This window comes from Gallus gallus, chromosome 24 (assembly GCF_016699485.2).
Source record: "Gallus gallus isolate bGalGal1 chromosome 24, bGalGal1.mat.broiler.GRCg7b, whole genome shotgun sequence".
NCBI lineage: Eukaryota > Metazoa > Chordata > Aves > Galliformes > Phasianidae > Gallus > Gallus gallus.
In genome coordinates this window covers 6,165,778-6,188,176 of record NC_052555.1, presented here as the reverse complement: position 1 = coordinate 6,188,176, position 22,399 = coordinate 6,165,778, and the positions used below count along the sequence as shown (strand labels likewise).

The window sequence follows — 22,399 nt, the reverse complement described above, 5'->3', positions numbered from 1 at the left end:
AGAATACACTTATGTTTTTCAAGCAAGCTACACAGGGTCACAATTCCTGTCAGTACTGTATGTTGAAAATTCACTGTAATCTCAATAAGATAAAGAATGGACCTAAAATAAAGTTGAAATTCAAAACAGATGGGAGAAGCATTACACTTATCTAGTGGAATTAAGTGCTCCTTGCAAACCAGAGCAATGGCTAGAGCAGTCATGATGGCATTGGGTAAGGGAGAAAAAGAGAGGAGGCGCTTAACTAAAGGGTAGTAAGGCAAAAAAGCATTGCTGTTGTACTTTGCTCTGTACTAGTCATGTCTTAGATGGGGAATTGAAATCAGGCTTGGCAGAGTCTGGAGTGGGAAAAGGGAATAATAATTGACCAGAAAAACATGATCTGTTGGGAAAGGTTGAAGTTTAATTTAGAGAAAGCAGAAAACAAGGGAAGGTGTAATAGCATCAGTGATAAAAAGGACAGTAATCAGGTATTCACTGTGTCTCATAGGAAGGACAGGAAGAAAACAGCTTAATTTGCAACAGAAGATTTAGGATGAGTAATAATCTGTCCCATTTTAAGGGCATGGTGGGATGGGTTACGCTGAGTGCTGTACGTGCTGCCTTGACAGCCATCGAGGGCTGGGGCGGCTCCTAAGAGCTACTGGGAAAAAATGAAGCTAATAAGGCCACAGCAGTGCATTCACACAACAGCAGCACTTTTCTCTTTGCATCCTGAGGGAAAGGGATGGGTTCACCTTAACATGAAGCAGCAGGACGCAGCACACCTCTGGTCCTGCCCTGCCTGATTTGGTGTTCTTGTCTCTCGTGACAACCAATGTTCCTGAAGTCCTGAGATCTCTGAGGTGTAAAATTGCTATTTTTGAAACAAAACGAAGTATTTTGTGTCAAGTGAAAAAAGCCAAGGAAAACTGAGAACAATTTTTTACCTGGCTACCTGCACACAGATGTGCTCCCTTTGCTCCCCGGTACGTTCTCCAGCTACAGCCGACAGACTGGCAGGAGGCACATTTCCACGCGGGGATGGATGCTCTCACTGCTCGGCACCTGAGCTGCTCACCCGCCCGGCCCCGCTGCGGGAGATGCGGGGATGCGGCCCGGCCGTGAGCAGCACAGCGGATGGGCAGCACATCCTCCAGCCCAGCCTGGCCTGCTGCCACGGCTTTTATTCTGAAGCGATGATGTCAGGCAGCTCGGTGCAACCCTCAGCGCCCCGCTGCGCGCTGCCGCCGCGGCCCCGCTCTCCTCCCGCACCATCTCCGATCCGATGCCTTCCTCCGAGCAGAGAATGTTTTCCAAAATCGCTTTGTCAGCCGTCAGCATCCTGCTTGCTAATTTGCGGCATTTGCTCTCCTCTTTGATGCAATTCGTCCCAGGTAAAACGCATAAACAAACAAATCCTTCTATCCCATCATCCTGGAAAGAGGTTTTCTCCGAGCTGCTGCCGGCAGCCGCTGCTGGCACACGGCGGCGGAGCGGTTCTGTTTGTAGCGATCAGAAGGGAGGAACGAAGCAGTTTGAAATGTTTGCTAGAAGCCAGAGGTTATCCGTTATTTATTGAAAAGATGAGTGTGAGAGGCAAGCACACTGCACAGCCTCTCTCGGATTACGGGCATATGCAGAAGGTTTAGCGCTGGGAGGCTGATGCGAGGTGTGTGCGCGGCTCGGGAGACTTTTTTCGGGCATTTTTACGGAGGCTTCGGTGTGAATGCAGCAGGTGGGAGGAAATGATACCGTGGGATTTTGTATCACCGCGGGACTCTGCAGTCTGTGCTGTCACTGAACAATCTGAGTGGTCATTTTTTTTTAGTCAAAGAGAGTGAAACCTTTTACCACAGAGCAGAAAAACAAGGAAGATCATGACTTAGTTTACCAGAACCACTGCTTTTTCATTTGTTTTTGCTGGTGATCGTTTCCCCTCAGAATTCAAGGATTGCTTTTGGGGTATATAAAGGCCCTTGGATCTGCCTGAATCCTGTCACAGGTGAAAGAACAGTCAGGGGCAGAGTAATTAGCGCAAAATAAATGACTAAGTATGGAGCCTAGCTTTGGGAATGCTATATAAAACAACCTATGATAGTATTTCAAGGTTTGATAATGTACATTCCAGTTAGAAATAAAGCCCTTATGATGTTGTTTTGCTCATTAACAGATTGTAACAGCCAAATCATTTAGTTAAAACTGTGGTTCTCTGCTAAATTCTCCTGCACCTTCCTTTGTTATTCTTTGAAGCTGAACTGTGTAGGCATGTAAAGATTTGTGTTTCTGTTTTGGTGATCTAATTAAAATGAGAAGATGGAAAATTTATTTACATCATTGTTTGCATCCTTTTGAAAATTTTGATTTTCCCTGACTTTTACTGAAGTCTTGTTAGTGAAGCTTGCTGATGATACAGTATTGTCTCAACTTAGCTAAAAAGTGAGAATGTTAAACTGTGAGAAAGAATGCTTTCCATTATTTTGTTCAAGCATTTGAGTGAAACAGTGAGAAACATAAGAAAAAAAGTGAGAGTTAAATTCGTTCTTTCTGATACATTTTCCTAGCCCTTATTCACAGCGTATTTCTAGAGTAAGTGTTTTCTAAGGACTGCATTATGTAGATCAATATTTAAGAGGTTGTACTTCCTTCATGTCATCAAATAACTCCCCCAAAGTTTAGAATTCATGTTTTCTTTGTCATGTCTTTATCCTCTCCTATTCTCCATTACTTTTCCCCTGTGTTTTCTGTCACATTTTTTTTTTTTTTTTTTTTTTTTTTTTTTTGTCTGTTCTTTGCTTCACTGCCTGTTAGCAAGGAAGTGGGTGGCTGACTCCCTGGCAATGGGGAATCTCCTGGCTAGATGGAACGAGGAGCCAAGTGTGGGGACCTCCCAGCAGACACAAGGCAAGTGCAACAGCCTCAGTTCAGCAAAGAGTGTGGGACAGAAGTGAACTGCCAGCCCTGGTGATCTAACCCTGATGAAGGCTGGGGCAAAAACTGGAGATTGGATGGGGGAAATGATAGCTACAGCTGCTTTGGTTCAGTTGAGAAGGGTTGGAGAAATCTGTTTGGCTTGTCTTCTAATTCCAATTCATAATTTATAGGGAAGATAACATAGCCATTATTTTGTGTCAGATTCATTGCTGTCCTGCCCAAAGTACATGGATTACCTTCACTGAATATAAACAGTCACTGACAAGATGGCAATTGGTGACAGGCAGAGAAATCATGGCATACTTGTATTTGAAGGAAACAGTGCATGAAGAAACAATACCAGGCTCTGGTATTTATGTGGTAATAGCTTGCAGTCTTTGGAAAAGACTTGAAGAGAAAGTACATACTATACTTGGCTCTGCCTTCACTCTGGTATGCTAAAGGATATTTAGGTCTTAAGCTTGTTTTTAAAGGTTGGCAGCACCATAGAAATTAGACATCAGAAATATTGTCTGTGAGTTGGCAGATTAAAATCTTGTACAGATTTTCAGGTATTATGCTCAAGCAAGCCTTTGATTCGTCACTTTATTCAAGTTCTTCCATCTTGGTCTGTGGTTTGAACAACCATAGGTTTATCTTCTAGACATCACAGAAAAAGCTGCTTCCCATTGCTAGCAGAGTCAGCATTTATTTTATGTACCTGTTGCTCAAAATGACAAGCCAGCCTGTCTTTTGTCTTTTGCAGAGATTTGTGTCTTGAGTGGCTAAATGCTAAATGTGAAGAACATTTAATTTCCACATTTAAGTGTAAGCTCTGATCTGATGATGAAATGCTTTCACTGTAATAGCTCTTGAGCAGTGCCTTCAGTTGTGAAGTGATTCTATTTCATCTGCTTCATGCATTTCAGAGTAGGTGCAGATAAATGTAACAGGTTTTAGTGTTAATTTTTTATTAAATCTGGAGGGTAGACTTTATTAAAGACTTTAGACTTTATTAAATCCTATTTTCTTGTAACAGGGACGAAGTGCCTGTCAGGAGGTGTGGTTTTGTTTATCTGTGCTGTTGTGTTTTTTTTTTTTTTCCTAAACACAGCTATGGTGGCTCAGAGTAGCAACAAAACAATTTCCTTTGAACTCTTTGTTTTTTACTGAACTGTCCTGCCATAGCTATTACAGTGGCTTGAATTTTTTTTTTTTTTTTTTTTTTTTTTTTTTGAGTGAATGTGAGCCTTTCCCGTGCCAACAGGGAGAAATGTGTTGTACTGGATCATTCTGGTCTTCCTTCCATGTTCTAATTATACTATGACATGTTCTGCTACTGGTTGTGTCTTGGTGCATTGCAAAATGCTAATTCATCATCCTTGCACAAAAACACAGGTTGCATTCAGTCTCTACAAGTATCTGTCTGATCACATCCATCCACCCACCTACAAACCGCCTAAAAGCATTGCTTTGTTACATCAGGGTCCCCAGTGCCACTTCCCAGCCATGTCGTTCCCAGAGCTGTCCAGTGGGCTGCAATATTGAGATGGCTTATCTAATGTGATTGCAAAATACTTTTTTTTTTTTTTTGGTGTTGTGCTGAATATGGGGGAGGTCATTGCTTATTTCTGTTGTTTGTTTCTTGTCCTGAGTCTTTTCATAGGCAACTCCTCAGAGCAAGCTCCCCCCCCCTTTCAAAATTGTCCTAAAAAACATCTGCTCTGACTCATCTGGGTATCATGATTTGATTACACTTGGCATATTTTACTGTCAGGATCTTCATCTAACTTGCGTAGTACACAGAAGGAAAGATACTCCCTTGCCTTGCTATGCTTCTTGCTCTCTCTGTGGTCTGATAGCACAAGGCAGTAACTAATATGCTTTTTGTTGCATGTAGCCTGATCTTAGATGATTTCTGTGCTACATCTTGAAATCCTTCAGCAGTGGCTATCTAGGTTCAAGAAGGATGAATTCACAGAATCACAGAATTGTAGGGGCTGGAAGGGACCTCTAGAAATCATCGAGTCCAACCCCCCTGCCAAAGCAGGCTCCCTGGACCAGGTTCCACAGGTATGCATCCAGGCTGGTCTTGAACTTCTCCAGAGAAGGAGACTCCACAACCTCTCTGGGCAGCCTGTTCCAGTGCTCCATTGTACAGCACTGGAGTGCTGTGAAGTTCTTGCATACAGTAAGACTAATAAAGCTGTACCTCTAGAAGGACTACTAAGATGATTATGTGAATAGCAAGGTTATCATAGGAGGAGGAAAACTTGGTTTGTTTAGCTTAGTAAGTGATATGATTGCTCACTCTAAATACAACGTGCCAACAAGACGGAGAACACAACACAAGGGAGGAATGCTGATGCCACACAACAGTGTTAACAGAAGAAAAAGGAGGATAAACTGTCCCACTAATTCTCTCTGTGAATTCATAGCATTTTTATTATCATCTAGGCAACTGTCTCCAAAGCAACCTTCCAAGTAAGGCATAAGAGCCATGAAAGAGCAATTTTTAAGATGGAGTTCAAATATAACTTTCTGAGGTAGGAGATGGGAGGAGATGATGCAGGAGGTCTCTTTCAGTCCTGTTCAAGCTCTCTTGTGAAGCATAGCTTCCTAAATTCCCATAGGTAATTCTGCAGCTCTCCAGGAAGTTTTTTTCTGTAGTTCCATCCTTGGTTATGCCATCTTTGTTTTTGCATGGCTGCATTGTTTTGCAATGGCTGCATTTTTCCACATCCCTTGTGTTTTTTTTACAATTTTACATCTTCAAAACTTCTCCTCAGCCTACTAAAGATTTATTTCTGCAAATACTGGTGATGGTCATTAGATCTGCCATGTATTGGTTGATATGGAAAGCTTCCTCTTCTTTGTGTCTAAGGAAATACTAAGGGCACTAATGTTGGGATCAGATTGAGTGCTTCATATAGGATTTAATCAGAACTTAATTGAATTTTAAGAGGAAGAGGATGTTGGTGGTTTGAGGTTAATTGCTTTAGCGCGGCAGCCTGAATTCTTTATCTAGCTGACTTACCATATTAGAGATCCAAAGGAGGATTTGAGGATTGGCAGGCCAGAGAAGTACGTGGAAGGGAGCTTGCAATTCAATTTCCTGCATGGCTAACACTCATTCTGCCTCAGGATGTTCTAAAGAAGTGAGCTCAGGGAAACGCTGTGTGCCAACACAGGTCTTCTACAGATATTCTCCTGCTCTGAAATATCACTTGTCCTCTGCAGACGTTAATATGTGGTTTCAGAGGCTCACAGGTAAATTGTGCAGAAGCTTCACTTAATCACTTGGATTAAAGAAGGTAGGTTAGAAGAAGCATCTGCAGTGGTGAAAGTGACTGTCATCACCAGAATAAACTGTGACAACAGAACACCACTACTAGTCTACAGTCTGTTCAGCCTGAGGCCTTTTCTGCCCTAGAACAAGTTCAGGAATGGACTTCTGTATGCCAAGCAATCCTTTATATCAGTGTTTCTCTTATATCTAAATCTTCATCTGTTCTTGTTTAGTTCAGGGCTAAATAGCCTTATGGAGAGGATAGAGCAGTGCAGCAGAGCAGCTCCTCTGACCTGTGGAAATGGAGCCCAGTGCAGGTGAGGAGGTGGAAGCACTGGGAGGGAAAGCAACCACCTGTGCACTTTCTAGGTAAATCCCCCTTTGCAGCTAAATGGATTGCTATAACAATCCTTGTGTTGATGAGGCTTTGCAAACCAGGCTACTGGAGCTAATAGCTAACAGTGTGCCCTTGGCACACAGCATTCCCTGCTCTTCATGCTTCACTGATGCTTTTGTCCTATGGCTCTGCCTAATAATACGCAAACAGGAGGCTACATCAGAAACGACCCTTTTCTGCAGTTGCTTATTTCCTTATCAGGTAAATCCGCTTAGTCTACTCATGACAGCGTACTTTGGCTCAGTGTCATGCATGTGTTCTTCTCTTCTCTTCTCTTCTCTTCTCTTCTCTTCTCTTCTCTTCTCTTCTCTTCTCTTCTCTTCTCTTCTCTTCTCTTCTCTTCTCTTCTCTTCTCTTCTCTTCTCTTCTCTTCTCTTCTCTTCTCTTCTCTTCTCTTCTCTCCTCTCCTCTCCTCTCCTCTCCTCTCCTCTCCTCTCCTCTCCTCTCCTCTCCTCTCCTCTCCTCTCCTCTCCTCTCCTCTCCTCTCCTCTCCTCTCCTCTCCTCTCCTCTCCTCTCCTCTCCTCTCCTCTCCTCTCCTCTCCTCTCCTCTCCTCTCCTCTCCTCTCCTCTCCTCTCCTCTCCTCTCCTCTCCTCTCTCCCTCTCTCCCTTTCTTTCCTTTTCTTCCTTTTCTTTCTTTTTTTTTTTTCTTCTTTTTTTTTCTTTTTTTTTGTTAGGGAGGGGGAGGTCTGCAAGGGCAAAAGCCAGTGATTACCTTCTGAGCTCCTGCAATCGGATTGTCCCGGTGAGTTTGAGAACTGACCTGTCCACCTTTCAGCAGTCTGAGCTTCTGGTTTACCGCATTACAGGTGCTGCCAACTTGGCGGAGTCCTTATGTGCAGTGTAGAGAGGAAACATGACAACCTATATTTGACAGCCTGTGTTTTTTCCAGGGTTTTGAACTCTCTGACACCAAGATTGTAAAATCTTCTTGTCTAACAAGCTATAGCTGGCCTGGATTTACTATACTGCACTGGAAGCCCTGGAGGTTGTTCTCTGGGATGTTCCTTCTACTGAGCTACATTGTTGTTGGTTTGTTTCTTGCCATTTGCGGTGTTGTGTGTTTACATATATATATATATATATATATATATATATATGTATATATATATATATATGTATTTTTCCTTTGATCTTGGAAGACGTTTCTACTGTGGGCAGAAAATGATGATTTATTATAATAATAATAATAATAATAATTATTTTAAACGCAGTGGAAAATATACATTTTTGTTAAAAACAGGTCATTGATTTGAAGGAACTTAATGCCATGATACATCCCCTCCCCAGAATTCCGGTGTTAACTACTGAGGTTAAAGGGAATGCTAACATAGTATAAAATTTCTTCTCTGTGAAATTTTCAGCATTAGGAAAATCATGCGTTATCTTCAGCTTCAAGGTATACTGCTTCTTACTATGAGCAGCCTCGTAGCAGAAATTTTCAACACAGTTTCAGAAGTCCTTGGTTAAAACCAGCTCAGACTAATTCCTATCCAGAAGTATCTGTAGCAGCATCCAATATGATTGGATCTGAATAAGTCTTCTTAAGTTGTATGTCACTGTATTGGTGACTTCATCCATAAGCAGCAGTTAGCAATTCCAATACAAAATTAGTTTATAGCTGTTAATGCCAGAGAGCAAAATCTCTTGCATTCAGGTACTTTTAAAAACACTTCCCAAAGCAAAAAGGAAGAACATCTGGGTCTACATTTGAACCAGTAATGAGAATAACTTAGAAAGACAGAAGGCCAACCACTAGTCACTGGACAGGAGAAAGACCTCAAGAAAATTTTAAGTGTAGCAAAATTAAGGAAGTGGACAGCATATCCTGCACAAGAATAATCATCTCTGGTGTGTTCTTGTTTTTCTGCACTTTGCTTTAATTCTGGAAACTCCTTGGGTGATATCTGATTAGATTACATGTTCTGGGAAAGTATTCCAGTACGTACACTTCTCTGTCTTTTTAACACACCACGGCTGTGATACCAGGGTGGAGTTAGTATTAGAATGTGTTTTTTCTGTCTGAGGGCTGCCCAGCTCTGTCTTGCTGTTTGCAACACTGTGGTATAAATGCTGCACACACTGCTTCCTAGCGCATCATCCTGATCACAGCTTTGGCCTGAGGGACAAACTTCTTTCTGTTGTTTTCCTCACTAGGCTACTATCAAAAAGCACGGGGAGATTACTTGTAGGGCTCCTCTGTTGTGTTACTCCATGCATCAATTTGGAACAGGTTGTTTTTTGTTTTTTTTTTGTTGTTGTTGTTGTTGTTTTTGTTTTGTCTAGTTTATTTTAAATGTAACTTAACAGATAATCTTGACACATAGCCACATGTTTTGCTGTCAGTTACTTACTGAAATAAGTTCCAACTGTGAGCTTCCTTAATTAAAGATCTCTTTTTTTCATATCATGAAATATTTTATTACCTCCTTTGGACTGCAGAACAGGTGTCATTAATGGATTGAGTATAGTTAAGTATAGTCTAGCTCTGCTAGACTTTCAGCTCTCTGTGGATGTGTGGGATATTATGGAACAAAACTTGAGTCTGAATTTCCTGTACAGTTTGGCTGCTTGGGGGATTCTGAGTACCATTCTTCTTGATATGTAAACTCAAGCTCTAGAAATTGTCTGTTCATACAAGTGTAAATCTTAGTTACTTGCTTTTTGTTCTCATTGCTTTCTTTGCAGGTCTAAAGAATTCGCTGCCCAGTCCATTGGAAGAGCAGTTCACCTTGCCCACTTTGCAGTGCATTTCTCCCTTACTGCAGACTGTGGAGGAGACACCAGAGCCCATCCCAGCCAAGATCAAAGGACATATTCCTGGATGGATTAATGGCAATCTTCTGAGGAATGGCCCTGGGAAATTTGAGTTTGGTGAGGAGAAGTAAGTCTGGGTTTGGTGAGTTTTTTGAAAGAGTCTGACCTGAGCACTTGCTAAACCCAAAGGGGAAGCCCCTAAATGGCTCACTACTGTTTGGAGCACCTTGTAGTTTCTTAAATTAGGCAAGGAGGAAAGGCTTGCGTCATCTTTCTTTTCTGAACATCTGCTCCCTCACCAGAGCTCAGTGAGCTCTGAAAATAGGAAGCATGGTTAACTTATTAAGGCTGGAGAACCTGAGTCACAGAAAGGCTGTGACCTACTCAGAATGGTGTAATGAGGGACCAGAGATGGGGATGAAAACATATATACCTCCAGTCCTTTGCCACTAACAAAAGTCCATCCTGTGAGCACTCTGAAATCCAAGAAACAATTTTCAAAGATGAGTGCACTAAAATGGGTAAGTTGCTTTAGAATCAAATCCAGCTCATTTTACAAATAACATATCAAAATATTTTAAGTAGGCAACCTTGGCTTTGACTTGGAACCTGCCATTTTAGCAAACTGATAAACACAGCTCTTCTTCCTGCAGATTTGATGGCAGCAACTGGCCAAAGACAATCATTACATTTCCAGAGGTGTCTTAAAAACACCCAGACTTCCCTTTAAGTATCAGATTTCTCCTTTTGGAGAGAATGGCACCCTGCAAATAGCTGAGAGATAAAGGCTCCTTGTGTGGTTAGGCTTTCAGCAATAATTATTCCTTCAATGCACAATTTATTCTCCTTATGCAGAAATCTGCAATGTGGTTGGTTTACCAGCCCAAATTATTTCTCCCATACATAGCATTTTCAGAAATCCCTATTATTTTCAGAAGTGATACAGGGAGCCCAAATCTCACTGGTGGTGAGTACCTAACTTCAGGCTGCAAATACACTTGATTAGTTTCACTCACTTGAGACTCATCACAAGGCTGTGTATGTTTATGTGCTCGCAGGATGTTGGCATGAGCTCGTCATGGTCAATAAAAAACCTAAAGGCAAGAGAGAAAAGTGTGGCAGAACATAATACAGTACACAACTCTTGTTCTCCTATTTATTACTGCTTGTAGATACAATCACTGGTTTGATGGCATGGCCCTGCTGCATCAGTTCCAGCTGAGGAATGGCACAGTGACATACCAGAGCAAGTTTCTGCAGAGCAACTCCTACCTGATTAACAACCAGCACAACCGCATTGTGGTCTCAGAATTTGGGACGCTGGCAATGCCAGATCCATGCAAGAGTGTCTTTGCACGCTTCATGTCACGCTTTGATCCACCGAGTAAGAGGGTCTCTAAAGAATACAAAATGGTCTGAGGTTTTCTTGGGGAAATGATGGTTAGCTTTGACGGGAGCTGTGAAGAAGTCTGGTGTAGGCCTACTCTGGGTCTGTCTTTTTCTTAGAAAGTGGTCCCTTAGAACAACAACCATTTGATATCAGATGTAGTTGGAAGATGCACATTCACTTTAGTGTTTTAGTGCCACTTTGGCTCACTTGGTCCCAGTTTGTTGCAAATCGCCAACAGAAGACTCCCCAAAGAACACCCTGTACAGATTTGATAATGGGCATTACGATCTGTTATTCTCCCTGAGACACTTTGCCCTTAAAACACCTTACCTTGCTAAGCTTATAGGGTAAGTGGGCTAATCCTTCCCTTCCTGTACTAAGGTGCAGGGGATGATATAAGTAGGGTGACAGAGGGTATTGCACAGGAATGGAAGTATCACTACCTATAGGGTACTGTGTAAGGCAGGAAAGAAATAGGCTTAATTTTAAGCCAAGTGTCTGTCACTAAAACCAGAACAGACCTAAAGTCTGCAATTTGCTGCTGCTTAAGTTCCTGTGGTGATGGATCCTGTCCTGCCTATCATCTATTCTCTTTAAAGGTGCTTATACCTTCACTCACTGGTCTGCCTTGCTCCTCAGCTTCCCACTTCTTAGCCCAAGTTGTAGCCTCAAGTATTACCTCTCATTTCCAATGGTATAAATTGAACATGGAACTCATCATATGGCTGTCAGAGGAGATAATCTTGGCTGGGGAAGACTAGAGAAATGAGAAGAAATAAGAGATCAGATGTGAAGGGCATATGGGAGTACCAAGGTTACCTTGGTTTCACTAGAGTCATTTCCACACCTCTCTTATGAGAACCATAACTTCTGTGTGTTTTTGAAGATGACACGTTAAAATGCAGTAGGTTGAAACAGAAATCAAACCTCTTACCTGAAGATAACACAGTTTTGCAGTTTTGTTCGCATTACTGCTGAACATCCTCTGGACAATGCATTTGTTGCAGACAAGAGAAACTGAACCTGTTTAAGCCTCTAGGAATTAGTGGCACTATATATCTATTTCCAGAACTTATAAAATGAGCGGCTCAGAGTCTTTGGTTTCAACTCAAGCTCTGCTGCAGAAGTTTTCCAAACCCAGTAGGAAGCAACACCAGAACCTCACTCTGGAGCCTCATGTGTGTGACTGCTGGGTTGAGGGTTGGCTCTGGATCAACTGACAATGTTGACAAGGCTTGAATGTCCAAATTTAATAGCTGTTGAGCTACATAAAGCACTCCCTTGGCTAGAGAAGTCTTCTTTCTTAGTACCAAGAAGCTACAGAGCACCAGTAGGTAGTTGGGATCTAGCAGTGAACTGAGGAAATGCAGCAGGTACCAGTTCTTGTCCTTTTGTCCTCACTTGTCCAGACATTTTCCTGGAGTGCCTTTGTAGATTAGTGAGATACTTCTAATCAAGGGGGATTAACGTCACAGCAAATGGGTTTATTTCTTTAAACATGTCTAGCTTGATATGATGTCATGTAAGCTTAACCAGAGCTTGAGTTTTGTTTCAGAGCCAAGTGACAATGCCAATGTGAGCTACGTTGTGTATAAAGGAGACTACTATGTCACTGGTGAGAACAACTGCATGTACAAGGTGGACCCAGAAACGCTTGAAATGAAGGAAAAGGTATGAGCTGGTGGGATGAGGGGGCTGACTTGTGGCACAAGAGAATCTCTCTTTTGAGGGAGAGAATCTCTCTACTGAGGGCCTTTAGAGGCCCTTGTGTGAAGCAGAGGGGAAATCAGATTCCAAAACAAAGGTCAGTGCAGCTCTAAGCCATAGCTGTAATTATCTTCTCCTTGTATACCTGAGTTCCTGAAGAATCTGTTCAGCAGTAAGACAGCTCTCCTCCAGATACTGCTCACTGTAGTAGGCAAATGGAGAAAGGCTTGCAGGGTGGTTTCCGTTTGTCATTTTTCCAGCACGCTCGCTACTTGTCTGTACTTGTCTATACTTGTCTGTACTTGCCTGTGTATGAAGAATAACATGTATACAGGAAGAAGTTAGCATCACTGGTCTCAGATCTGCATTCTTGCAGTCTCTTCAGTCTTCCCATCTGTTCTCTTTATGTCTTCATGCACACACAGCTTTAAATGCTGCAAACCAGCCCTGCAAGGTCTTGATTAAAACCTCTTTGTAGCCACTGGGTGGTGAAGCCAATGTAAAGCTAAATCGAAGTCCAGCTGCCACTTTACTCTTCCCCATACTAGCCAACAAACCAAAAGTTGAGCACATGTTCTATGCATTGCCTCACAGGAGCATGGCTTTATCTGGGGACAGAGCACGACTTACAAAATGGCAGAGTAAGCTACGTGCTCCCTTGCCGGCACTGTTAGAGAGGATTTGGATATTTGCTGAACTGAACCATTGTGAGAAGAACTGAAGAAGGACTCTGCTGCTCCTGAATACTTAGTGTCATCCTTGTATGTTACTACAGATTGTTTAATACTGGAAAACACCATCTCGGTTCACTGTCTTGAGAGAGGCATTGCATCAGTCCCTACCCTTCTACAGGATCAAGAAGCTCTGTTTATGAGATACTGTGTGCTGTTGCAGGTTGAAATTGGAGTTTGATGATTTGCTGTTTCCTGTTTTGTAAACCACAATCTAGTGATGAAAAAATGCGTGTAGGTGGTGTTCCTGGTTTCAATGCTCAGCCATCCTGTCATTTTAAAGAAATAATCCCCTTAAGCTTCTTTTTAGATGTAGACTGGGCTAGCATTTTTTTGATAAGTGAAGGAAGAGAAGGAATGATTTCACATTAAGAATCTTTGAATTGAGATGCCTTAAGAGGGCATGGTTTTGTGAGCTCCTGGTACCATGGCATTCTTCTCAAATGGGACCTTCCAAAGATCTCAGGTTGGATACATGAAAGGCATTTTTTGAAACTTTTGGAAAACCAGAGTATCTTTCATGTTTCAATGCATGTGTTGATCTCCCTTCAGTTTTTTTTCAAACTTCCTTCCGAACGCATTCCCTCTGCTGCCTGAGTCCAAACCACGGTCGGACCAGAAAGAAGGAACACATGCTAACAGTGTTCACAGCTGCACCTTTGTCCCAATGCCTATCTGTAGATAGTGGAGTTAGACTGATCTCTGTGTGAGAAAAGTATGCAATGACTGTCAATTAGCTACGTGTGCTTTCAAAACATTTGGTGATTCTGGGGGAGGTGGCAGATAGCGACTGTCTCTTTTTGTATGCCTGCAGTGGTTACTACATGAAGTCCTCATTAAAATACTCTTATGGACAACATTCCTGCAGTGTCAGCATTCCTGGCCAGTAGAGATGCCCATGTTTCCCTTAGGATTGGCTGCTGCTACTGGTCCTGTTTTGCTGGTAGAATGAATGCAGTGAGTAATATGCTTAAATTTCAGGGATTTCAGGAAGATTTCAGGCTTAAATTCAGATCCCACATTAGGGCCATAATAATTAAGCTATTCTTCCTCAGATTTCAGCAAAACTAATGTTTAGAAAGCCTGTGGCTTGCTAGAGAGCAACAGGGAGCTTCTGTTCCGACTGAACATCTTTGGGATTTGCAGGTAGACTGGACCAAGTTTGTTGCCGTGAATGGGGCCACTGCTCATCCTCACTATGCACCTGATGGGACAGCATACAACATGGGAAACTCCTATGGGAAATTTGGTAAGACTGGGTATGACCACGCCTGGCCTGCAGACAGGCTGCTCCCTGCTGCTGCAAGGAGTGGTTGTTGGAAAACCTTCAGTGTCTGAAAAGACCTAGGAATTGCTGCTTCTCTTGTGTCAAAATGATGGCAAATCTGATTAGTTCTTATTTCAAGGAGTCAGTCTGCCCCATATGAATGGCTTTGCTCAGTAATTTGTTTCAGATGCTTCTGATTTTGGCCTGTGATTATGCAACAGATTTCCCAGGTCTTCTTCCAAGGTTTTATGGAAAACAAAAGAAAGACACTTAGTCTCATCTGATGTTGATGCTTCATCCAAAGAACTTTGACATTAGATGCAAGTTTTTCTTTTAGATTAATTGGCTTTTAATAAGAACAATAAGGATAAAGAAATGGAATAATTACAGTAATCTATTTTACAGTAAATTTCTGGGATATGTTTTCTTCTCAAAATGAGAAGAGCATTCCATTAATTTGAGACTAGGTACACCTACATGGCTGTTCAGAGCTGTCTTTCACTGCCCTTTACATAAAGGCCCTCTTTTTCAGATACCTGAGCCACTGCTGTTTATTGTTATACCTAATGCTTGTTTCAATTCACTGAACATTTGTTCAGTTTTGACTGTTTTTCATTCTTTCTGTTTTCATTTCCTTTTGGCTTTATGAGCATCTAGCTTTACAGCACATGCTGTTTTCAGCTGGGCAGACTAAACTTGTGGTTATCATTCAGATATGTCCTTCATAGCTGCCCATATGCTTGGAGTTAGTAAATGAGTCATTACCAAGGCTCAAAATTTTCATTTGCTTTGATACACAAGCAATGAACTTGGTTTTCTTCCTGATGCTATTATTTTATGATACTCTGAGTCAATATAAAGAAAGTATTACAGATAGAAAAAATTCAATGGCAGTTATCAACCAGATTGAGAAGGTCCTTCTACTTCATTTGACATCTTTTTTTTGTGGTCATCCTCTGATTGCTTTACTGAGTTGATAACTGTTTCTCTATTCTTTTTTTTTCTGCCCAGTTATATAACTACTGTATTTCTACCTACACTAAGGAAATAGAAAAGCACTGAGCCTGACTTTATCTTTGTGAATCTGGGCAGCTTCACATCTCAGTGGTGCTGAACCCCCTTTTTTCTTTTCAGGGACTACATATAATATAATTGAGGTCCCTCCACAAAAGTCGAACTGCAATGAGACCTTAGAGGGAGCAAAAGTGCTGTGCTCCATTGCTCCAACAGATAACATGAAACCCTCCTACTATCACAGCTTTGGTAAGAATGCTTCCTGTCTCATACTCCATGGATTTAGCCCCCTGTGCGGCACAAGGGGCTGTTAACTGCCCTCTGTTTCAATATTTTTTTTATTGTTTCATTTGCCAAGTTCTCCAATGATACCTCCTTCCCTCCCTTTTCAGGAATGAGTGAAAATTATATCATTTTCATTGAGCAGCCCATCAAGCTGAATCTGTTGCGGATTATCACTTCCAAATTCCGTGGGAAGCCCATTTCTGAAGGGATAAACTGGGAGCCTCAGTACAACACTCGCTTCCACGTGGTAGATAAGCGCACTGGGAAGGTAGGTGGATCCTTGGCCTTTCCAGCAGCTGTGCAACTGTAACTGGAATCTTAGATCCCAAAAGAGCAGTGCTTGGTAGCAGCCACAGAAAGCAATATGAATCAATGCAGAAGTTACCAGAGAATAGGCTTTACAAGCACGGAAGTGGATTTCTTACAAATGGCCTGACTTCATGCATTTTCAGCTCTATTGATTCATCTTCCCAGATTTAAGAAATTAAAGGTTTTCATTAAGTACTATTAAATATAAAAGGGTCAGGCAGAGCCTGGGAGTGATGCCTATCCATGCATGGATGGAGCCATGGATAGATAGCATGAACAGACCCATGACAGCAGGGAACCTATCCTAGGTTGCTTTGTACTGGCTTTTCTTCTTCTGGCTCTGCCTATGTATTGGCTTAAAGCAGCCATTCTGTAGCAACACGAGGACATTATACAAATACTAAGGAATAAGTGGGTAATGAAATGAAGGCAAGAAGAGAAAGTCTTGGAAATGTGGCTACCATTTTTTGAGAGGAAAAATCAGTCTCTCCTACGGTCACTGTAGGTGCTGCCAGGGCAATGGTATACTAAGCCCTTTGTTACTTTCCATCAAATCAATGCCTTTGAAGACCGTGGCTGTGTGGTCCTTGACCTGTGCTGCCAGGATGATGGGAAAACTCTGGCTGTCTACAAGCTTCAGAATATGAGGAAGAGTGGAGCAGATTTAGATCAGGTAAGATCTCTATGTTTGTGTTACATTGGCTGTGCTGGGATCCCATGCTGGCTGTTATTTTTCTAAAGCAAAGTTTATGTTAGTGGAATGGAGATAATGATGGACAGAACACAAAGCAGGGGATATGAACTAGAGAAAGGAACCAGATGTACAGGAAAGCTAACATTATTGTCCCTTGATACATTGGCATTTTTCTTTTGTTTTAAAGCTCTTAGCAGAAATTCTCTATGGAGCATTTCCCTGAAACTTTTTAAAAAATGAGTGTGTGATACAGATCTCCATCAAGCAGGCACATTGTCCTTCTGTTTTAAAAATCTCTTTTTTCATTTCCATATCCCCATGTAATACAAGGAAATATTTTTTCCCCCAAGAAAATATGCAAAATGAGGTTTTGCACTTCTTTTACAGGGAAAAAGAAAAAGAAACCCTGCTATTTAAAGGCATTACTTCATGAAGCCATCCCTTATTGTGTAAATCATAAAGCACAAACATCCAAGAAACCCCTGCATTGGTCCTCACATGCACTTCACAACAACACCTTCCTATAAATAACATGTCCAAATCTGTTAAAGGCACTTTTTAATGCCTTGTAAGACTCAGTGTTTTACATAGGTCACACATGGGAGAAAATGGGGGTGCCTTCAGTTTCTTATAGTGTAGATGTGTTTACCGGAAACCCACTGCATGGTGGGCAAAGGGCAGTTTCTGCAACATGCTCAGACAGATCAGAATTTCTTGTATGTTCTGAGCTGTCTGGAAGCAATTCAGCTCTAAAGTGAAAAGTGCATTGCTATGTCTCCACAGGGATGTTTTGCTTTGCTTTTTTTTTTTTCATTTTTCCCCCCCAAGATATGCTAAACATTTACTCAAGTACAGCATATTGTTAATATGGCCATTTGTTCTGCAAACTGATTCTAGCTTTTGTTCAGTCTTCTCTGAGCACAGAAGAGCTGCCATTTGATATTTGAAGGTATCTGTATGTGAACATTAGATCATGGTTTCCAATACCAAGGTTTCTAAACTGGGTAGCCTAAACATTAAATGATACACAGACACACGAGTGCAAGTCATCTCAAAACTGACTCTTAAAATTACTCTGTACTCAAAGACCAAGGCATGCCCGAACATGATTTGTCTCTTTTCCCCAAATCATGCTTAGTTCTTTTGCTTGCTGACTAATTCATAATTTGTCTGAGAGAGCTCCTCAACCAATCAGTTTCTTGTGGCTATGTGAAACACAAAAGCTTTAAAAATAGAGTATAGGAATTAACGTGATTAAAATGAAGTTTCACATCAAACTGGTCAGATATAGAGTAACTGAGAAACTTCAACACAGAGTCCTTGCCACTTATTTAATTTGGAAGGTTTGATATTTGGGAATATTAAAGGTTCTAAACTGAACAGAGCTTTTTTTTTCCAGGGGTGAGGAAGGCTCCTCCAGAGCCTGGTATAGAGCATTAAGTCAGATATTTCCAGCTGTGCTCTGGAACAAACCCTACTTCCACTCATTTCAGAGACCACCAATGTTTATGCTCAAATCAACAGCAAGTGGTATGGTCAGAGTCCATGTACAGCATATGCCACAATGGAAGGGACCCATGGGGATCTACAAGTCCAACTCCTGGCTCCACACAGGACTACCCAAAATGCCACTCTCTTCTCTTCATCACCATAACTTTCTGGCTCTATTACAGATTTTTGGGTCAGTAGCCCGAACTTTCCCCCGTCGCTTTGTTCTCCCACTGAACGTGAATTCTGATACACCTGTGGGGAAGAATCTGAACCCTCTGTCTTACACATCGGCAAAGGCTGTGAAAGACTCAGATGGCAAGGTATGTGCTAAAGGCTTACATAACTCATGTACAGCTGTGGTGATTTGTTCATAACTAGGGTGGGACTTGGTGTTTTAGTACAACCACATTGCCTTATAAGAGAAAGCAAGGACAGATTGTGACTTATAAAAAATGCACAAGTGTGTTAAAAGCCTTTACTACAATTGGTTGGATTTGAAGTTCTTCACTGACAAAATCTCCTATGCTTTCACCAGTGTACAGAACTGTGCTTTGCTTCTGGCTTTGAACAGTCCTATAGCTTTAGATGGAATAGAACGTGTGGTTGCTGGGATCAGTGCTGCCCAGTTGAAACTAAACTGATGCTCCTGCATTGCATACTTCTAGGTCTGGTGCACACATGAAAATCTCCACCCTGATGGCTTTGAAAACTTTGGGGGCTTGGAGTTCCCCCAGATTAACTACTCTCAGTACAGTGGTAGGAAATACCGTTACTTCTATGGGTGTGGCTTTCGGCATTTCATCGGAGATTCCCTAATGAAGGTTGATGTGGAGACCAAGAATTTCAAGGTGAGGTGAAATGAGGTTCTCTCTTCTCAGCACTGGGAGTCATTCCTCTCAGCTGGTTTCTAAGTTCTGTCACCTACGAGGCACAATGTGCTTTAGGTGTTGTTTGTTTTATTCTTTTCCACAAGGGTCTGAGATGAGGTTCCTAATGTTATCTCTCACCTAGCGCTCATACCAAGCAGGAGACGATATCACTCCAGGTTCCATTTAGATGAGGAAACAGAAAGGGTTGCATAAAAAAAGTACATCTCTCCCAGGTCAAAGAACAGTCATCTCTTATCAGACAGAATAGAAAATACATAGCACAGGCAGTCAGCAGCAGACATTGCCAGGGCATTTATAACTCACTCTAAGGTTTTGCATCCTTACCTGCACATACATGCAAGTATTTATGCTGTGTCTCCCATAAACAGAAAAATAATTATTTCCAAAGCTTTTTGCTTTTATGAATTTGAAACTTTCCCAGGAGCTTGAGGAAGTACTCATTTTGCAGTAAGAGTGCTCTCCTTCAGTTTGGTGCTGGGTGCCATGGCTCTGTCTGACAGAAGTTGTGCCCTTGAGTGGTGGTGGTGATAAATCTCTCCTGACAAGGTGTATCAACTCTGCCTGGGCATGTTGTGATGTGCAGCTGCCTGTGCAAGCTGGATGCTGGTGTTCTCCGAGTCTATAGCTGGTATTTGCCAGTACAGGCTGCTGGATGAAATGAGCACCAGGAACCATTTCACTGCCTGTTTGCACAGTGCTTGGCACAATGGGCATTCTGTCACAACACCAGCATTCTGTTAGTGCAAATCAAAAGGATGACTCAAAAGGGTGAACAGTGGGTTCCCTGGGGCATGAGGTGCAATTGGGTCACTCTGCGGGGAGCTTTCTAACTTGCAGCTCTGCTAACTATAGCAGACAAACATCGTGAAATGAAACATGGCCATATGTTATTGTGCTTGATAGATTTGGCAGGAGGATGGATCCTACCCCTCAGAGCCTGTTTTTGTGCCAGTGCCTAACGCCACGGCAGAAGACAGTGGAGTCATCTTGTCCGTTGTGATCTCCCCTGATGAGGTAACTTATTGCTATTAGTTCATACAAGTCACACAGTTCTAAACCACAACAATTTAAGGCTCTCTGGCAGATAGATCTCTTGTTTAAGTAAAGCATATCTGTACCCATAAAATATCTCACTAACATTAGCAAACTAATGGGCAGAGTAATACATCATTTGAAAAGAGAAAAAGAGAAAGAAGTATCTGCCTATAGCTCTAGCTGGTGCAGTGTTTTTTCTTCTTTGATATCTATTTCTGATCTAACTCAGATTTATGAAGTCATTTACCCAACAAATACCTAATCCAGGGCATCTTCTCAGAAAAGCATCCAAATGGGCTGAAAATAAACAAATAAAATTTCAAAAAGAATCAAAGTTCAGAAGCATTTCCCACATCCTTTATTCATATTCATCATGCTCTTCTGTCTTTAATGAGTTCAGCTGCTAGTCAATGGATCTTACATAACATTGACATTTCCACCATTTGTTTCATTTTTGCTACACAAAAATTAGCTTTTACTTCATTATTTTTTCTTAGTATTAATTTGCTGTGAAGGTATTTTAAATATTTTGCCCTTCATTGTTTTAATAAAAATCCAGCTTAATAGATATTTTAGGTGAAGGAAAAAATGCATGCTAATGGTCATTTAATTATTTTGGTAAATAGACCCATGATAGATTTCACAATGAGGAGTTTAAACTCTATTTTAAAAGCTAGACTAGATGGAATATTTGTCCCAGAATTATTATCTAGATGTTCAGTAGATCAATTATATTAATGAAACAGACAAGGCTGAAGACAACTAACGTCAATAATTATGTCAATGTTTTAATAAAGACACCAGTGTGCCCTCTCTCCCCAGAGTAAATACAAACAAAAACCTAGTTGGAGATTTCACGGGTCCATTGCTGATAGAGGTACTGTTATCACAGTCACAGCCACAAGCATAGAATTAACATTCTCCATGAACTTATAGGAGATCCTGATATAGTAAGGAAGCACTGGACATGTGCTTCCCGTGGTGTGTATCTCTGTAACTGTCAAGCACAGCCAGGTGAACCTCAACTGGGAACATCAGTGTTGGTGTGACACCTTTGACCATCAGTGCTCCTGGCTGTGTTGTGTTACTAGCTTAGTCAATATGGTTTGGTTGTGCCTGGCTGTGTGTTTGGGCTCCTGAGTGTGGGACAGATGCAGAATTTCGGAGAGTGGAAGGGATTTCAGCTTGGCTATTAATTCTGGCTTTCTTCTCACCCTGCAGAACCGAAGTGCTTTCCTGCTTGTCTTGGATGCAGAGACCTTCAGAGAACTGGGGCGAGCAGAAGTCCCAGTGCAAATGCCTTATGGATTCCATGGGATCTTCAGTTCTCGCTAAGAGAGAGAAAAGAGAGCCACCTCCTATACCTCAGGGCAAGGTCAGGCTCAGAAAGAAACCTCTGCTTTCTTTTACCTTACAACTTTACATTATGCCAAGGCTGAAGGAACCACTTCTCTATCACAACCTCTAAGTTTACTGCCACATTCCTAACAATTCACAGCAAAGGGTCTGAGGAAGAGGGAAGCTCCATCTCTCTAACAGCCCACTGCTTTATCTTAGTTTTCTGTCTATCTTACTAGAACACACAGCAGCAATTCAAAAGACTGCCATGCATGAGGCTTGCAAGGGAGAAAATGGAAACTACCATGACCTTGTCTGGGTAGCAGTGTGCTCTGAAGGGAAGAGAGTAGTAAATGTCAGTTGCAGTGGCTTTGCCTGAAAAATGTAAAGCACAAGGAGGGAATAAAACCAACTACTACTAACATCTAGGCCCAATGTAGGGTTGTAATTATGCCCCCACTGCACACAGATTGCCTTCAGTGAGCCTAAGAGAATAGCTGAAAATGCTCACAGAAGCTGTACTCGTAGTGCTGTCTCTGTACATTAACTGTGCCCTCAAATAAAACCCTGTGACGTTTCTTCCTTTCGTTGCGGCCCTCGCTGAGAGCAGCAGGCTGGGGCGACACGTCGGGGTGAAACTCCGGTACGGGTCCCGGCGGAGGGAGGGCTGAAGAGCCGCCCAGGGCCGCCAGAGGGCGGCCGGCCCCGCTGCGGAGCTCCGAGCTCAGCTACTTCGGGGGTAGGAAGAAGTGGTTCCGCGGAGCTCTTTCCATCTCTTCAGGCAGCGCTGCTCCGTAAGCTCCAGGGTGCGTTGTTACCTGGGATGGAAGCTGGCAGGCCCACCCCTGTGCACTGATGCCTTTTGAACACAGCTTGCAGCTGTCATTATTTAAAAGAAAACAAATGACAAACTA

At 42.1% G+C, this 22,399-nt stretch overlaps 1 protein-coding gene across 7 annotated transcripts; it reads left to right on the top strand.

The window, feature by feature from the left end:
* The first annotated feature begins 1,225 nt into the window (after window positions 1-1,225).
* On the top strand, window positions 1,226-22,064 carry BCO2 (beta-carotene oxygenase 2). Of its 7 annotated transcripts, none has more exons than XM_040652231.2 (13): window positions 1,226-1,376; window positions 6,415-6,498; window positions 9,266-9,461; window positions 10,507-10,718; window positions 12,280-12,395; window positions 14,309-14,411; window positions 15,564-15,692; window positions 15,836-15,996; window positions 16,543-16,710; window positions 18,405-18,542; window positions 18,888-19,070; window positions 20,016-20,126; window positions 21,369-22,064. In XM_040652231.2, exons 2-13 carry the CDS (start codon window positions 6,483-6,485, stop codon window positions 21,480-21,482), a joined length of 1,647 nt encoding a protein of 548 aa, XP_040508165.1. In that variant the 5' UTR covers window positions 1,226-1,376; window positions 6,415-6,482; the 3' UTR covers window positions 21,483-22,064. The 7 variants fall into 7 exon arrangements, with proteins under 7 accessions (XP_040508165.1, XP_004948199.2, XP_417929.3 ...); XM_004948142.5 differs by lacking the exon at window positions 6,415-6,498 and adding an exon at window positions 2,791-2,883; XM_040652229.2 differs by lacking the exons at window positions 1,226-1,376; window positions 6,415-6,498 and adding exons at window positions 1,444-1,651; window positions 2,791-2,883.
* The last annotated feature ends 335 nt before the right edge of the window (window positions 22,065-22,399 follow it).

Coding starts and splice junctions, on each gene's coding strand:
- BCO2 (XM_004948142.5), top strand. CDS start 1,268: ATGCCTTCCTCCGAGCAGAGAATGTTTTCCAAAATCGCTTTGTCAGCC. Junction 2,884..9,265: donor GACCTCCCAGCAGACACAAG/GCAAGTGCAACA, acceptor CTTTCTTTGCAG/GTCTAAAGAATTCGCTGCCC. Junction 15,997..16,542: donor TAGATAAGCGCACTGGGAAG/GTAGGTGGATCC, acceptor CGGTCACTGTAG/GTGCTGCCAGGGCAATGGTA.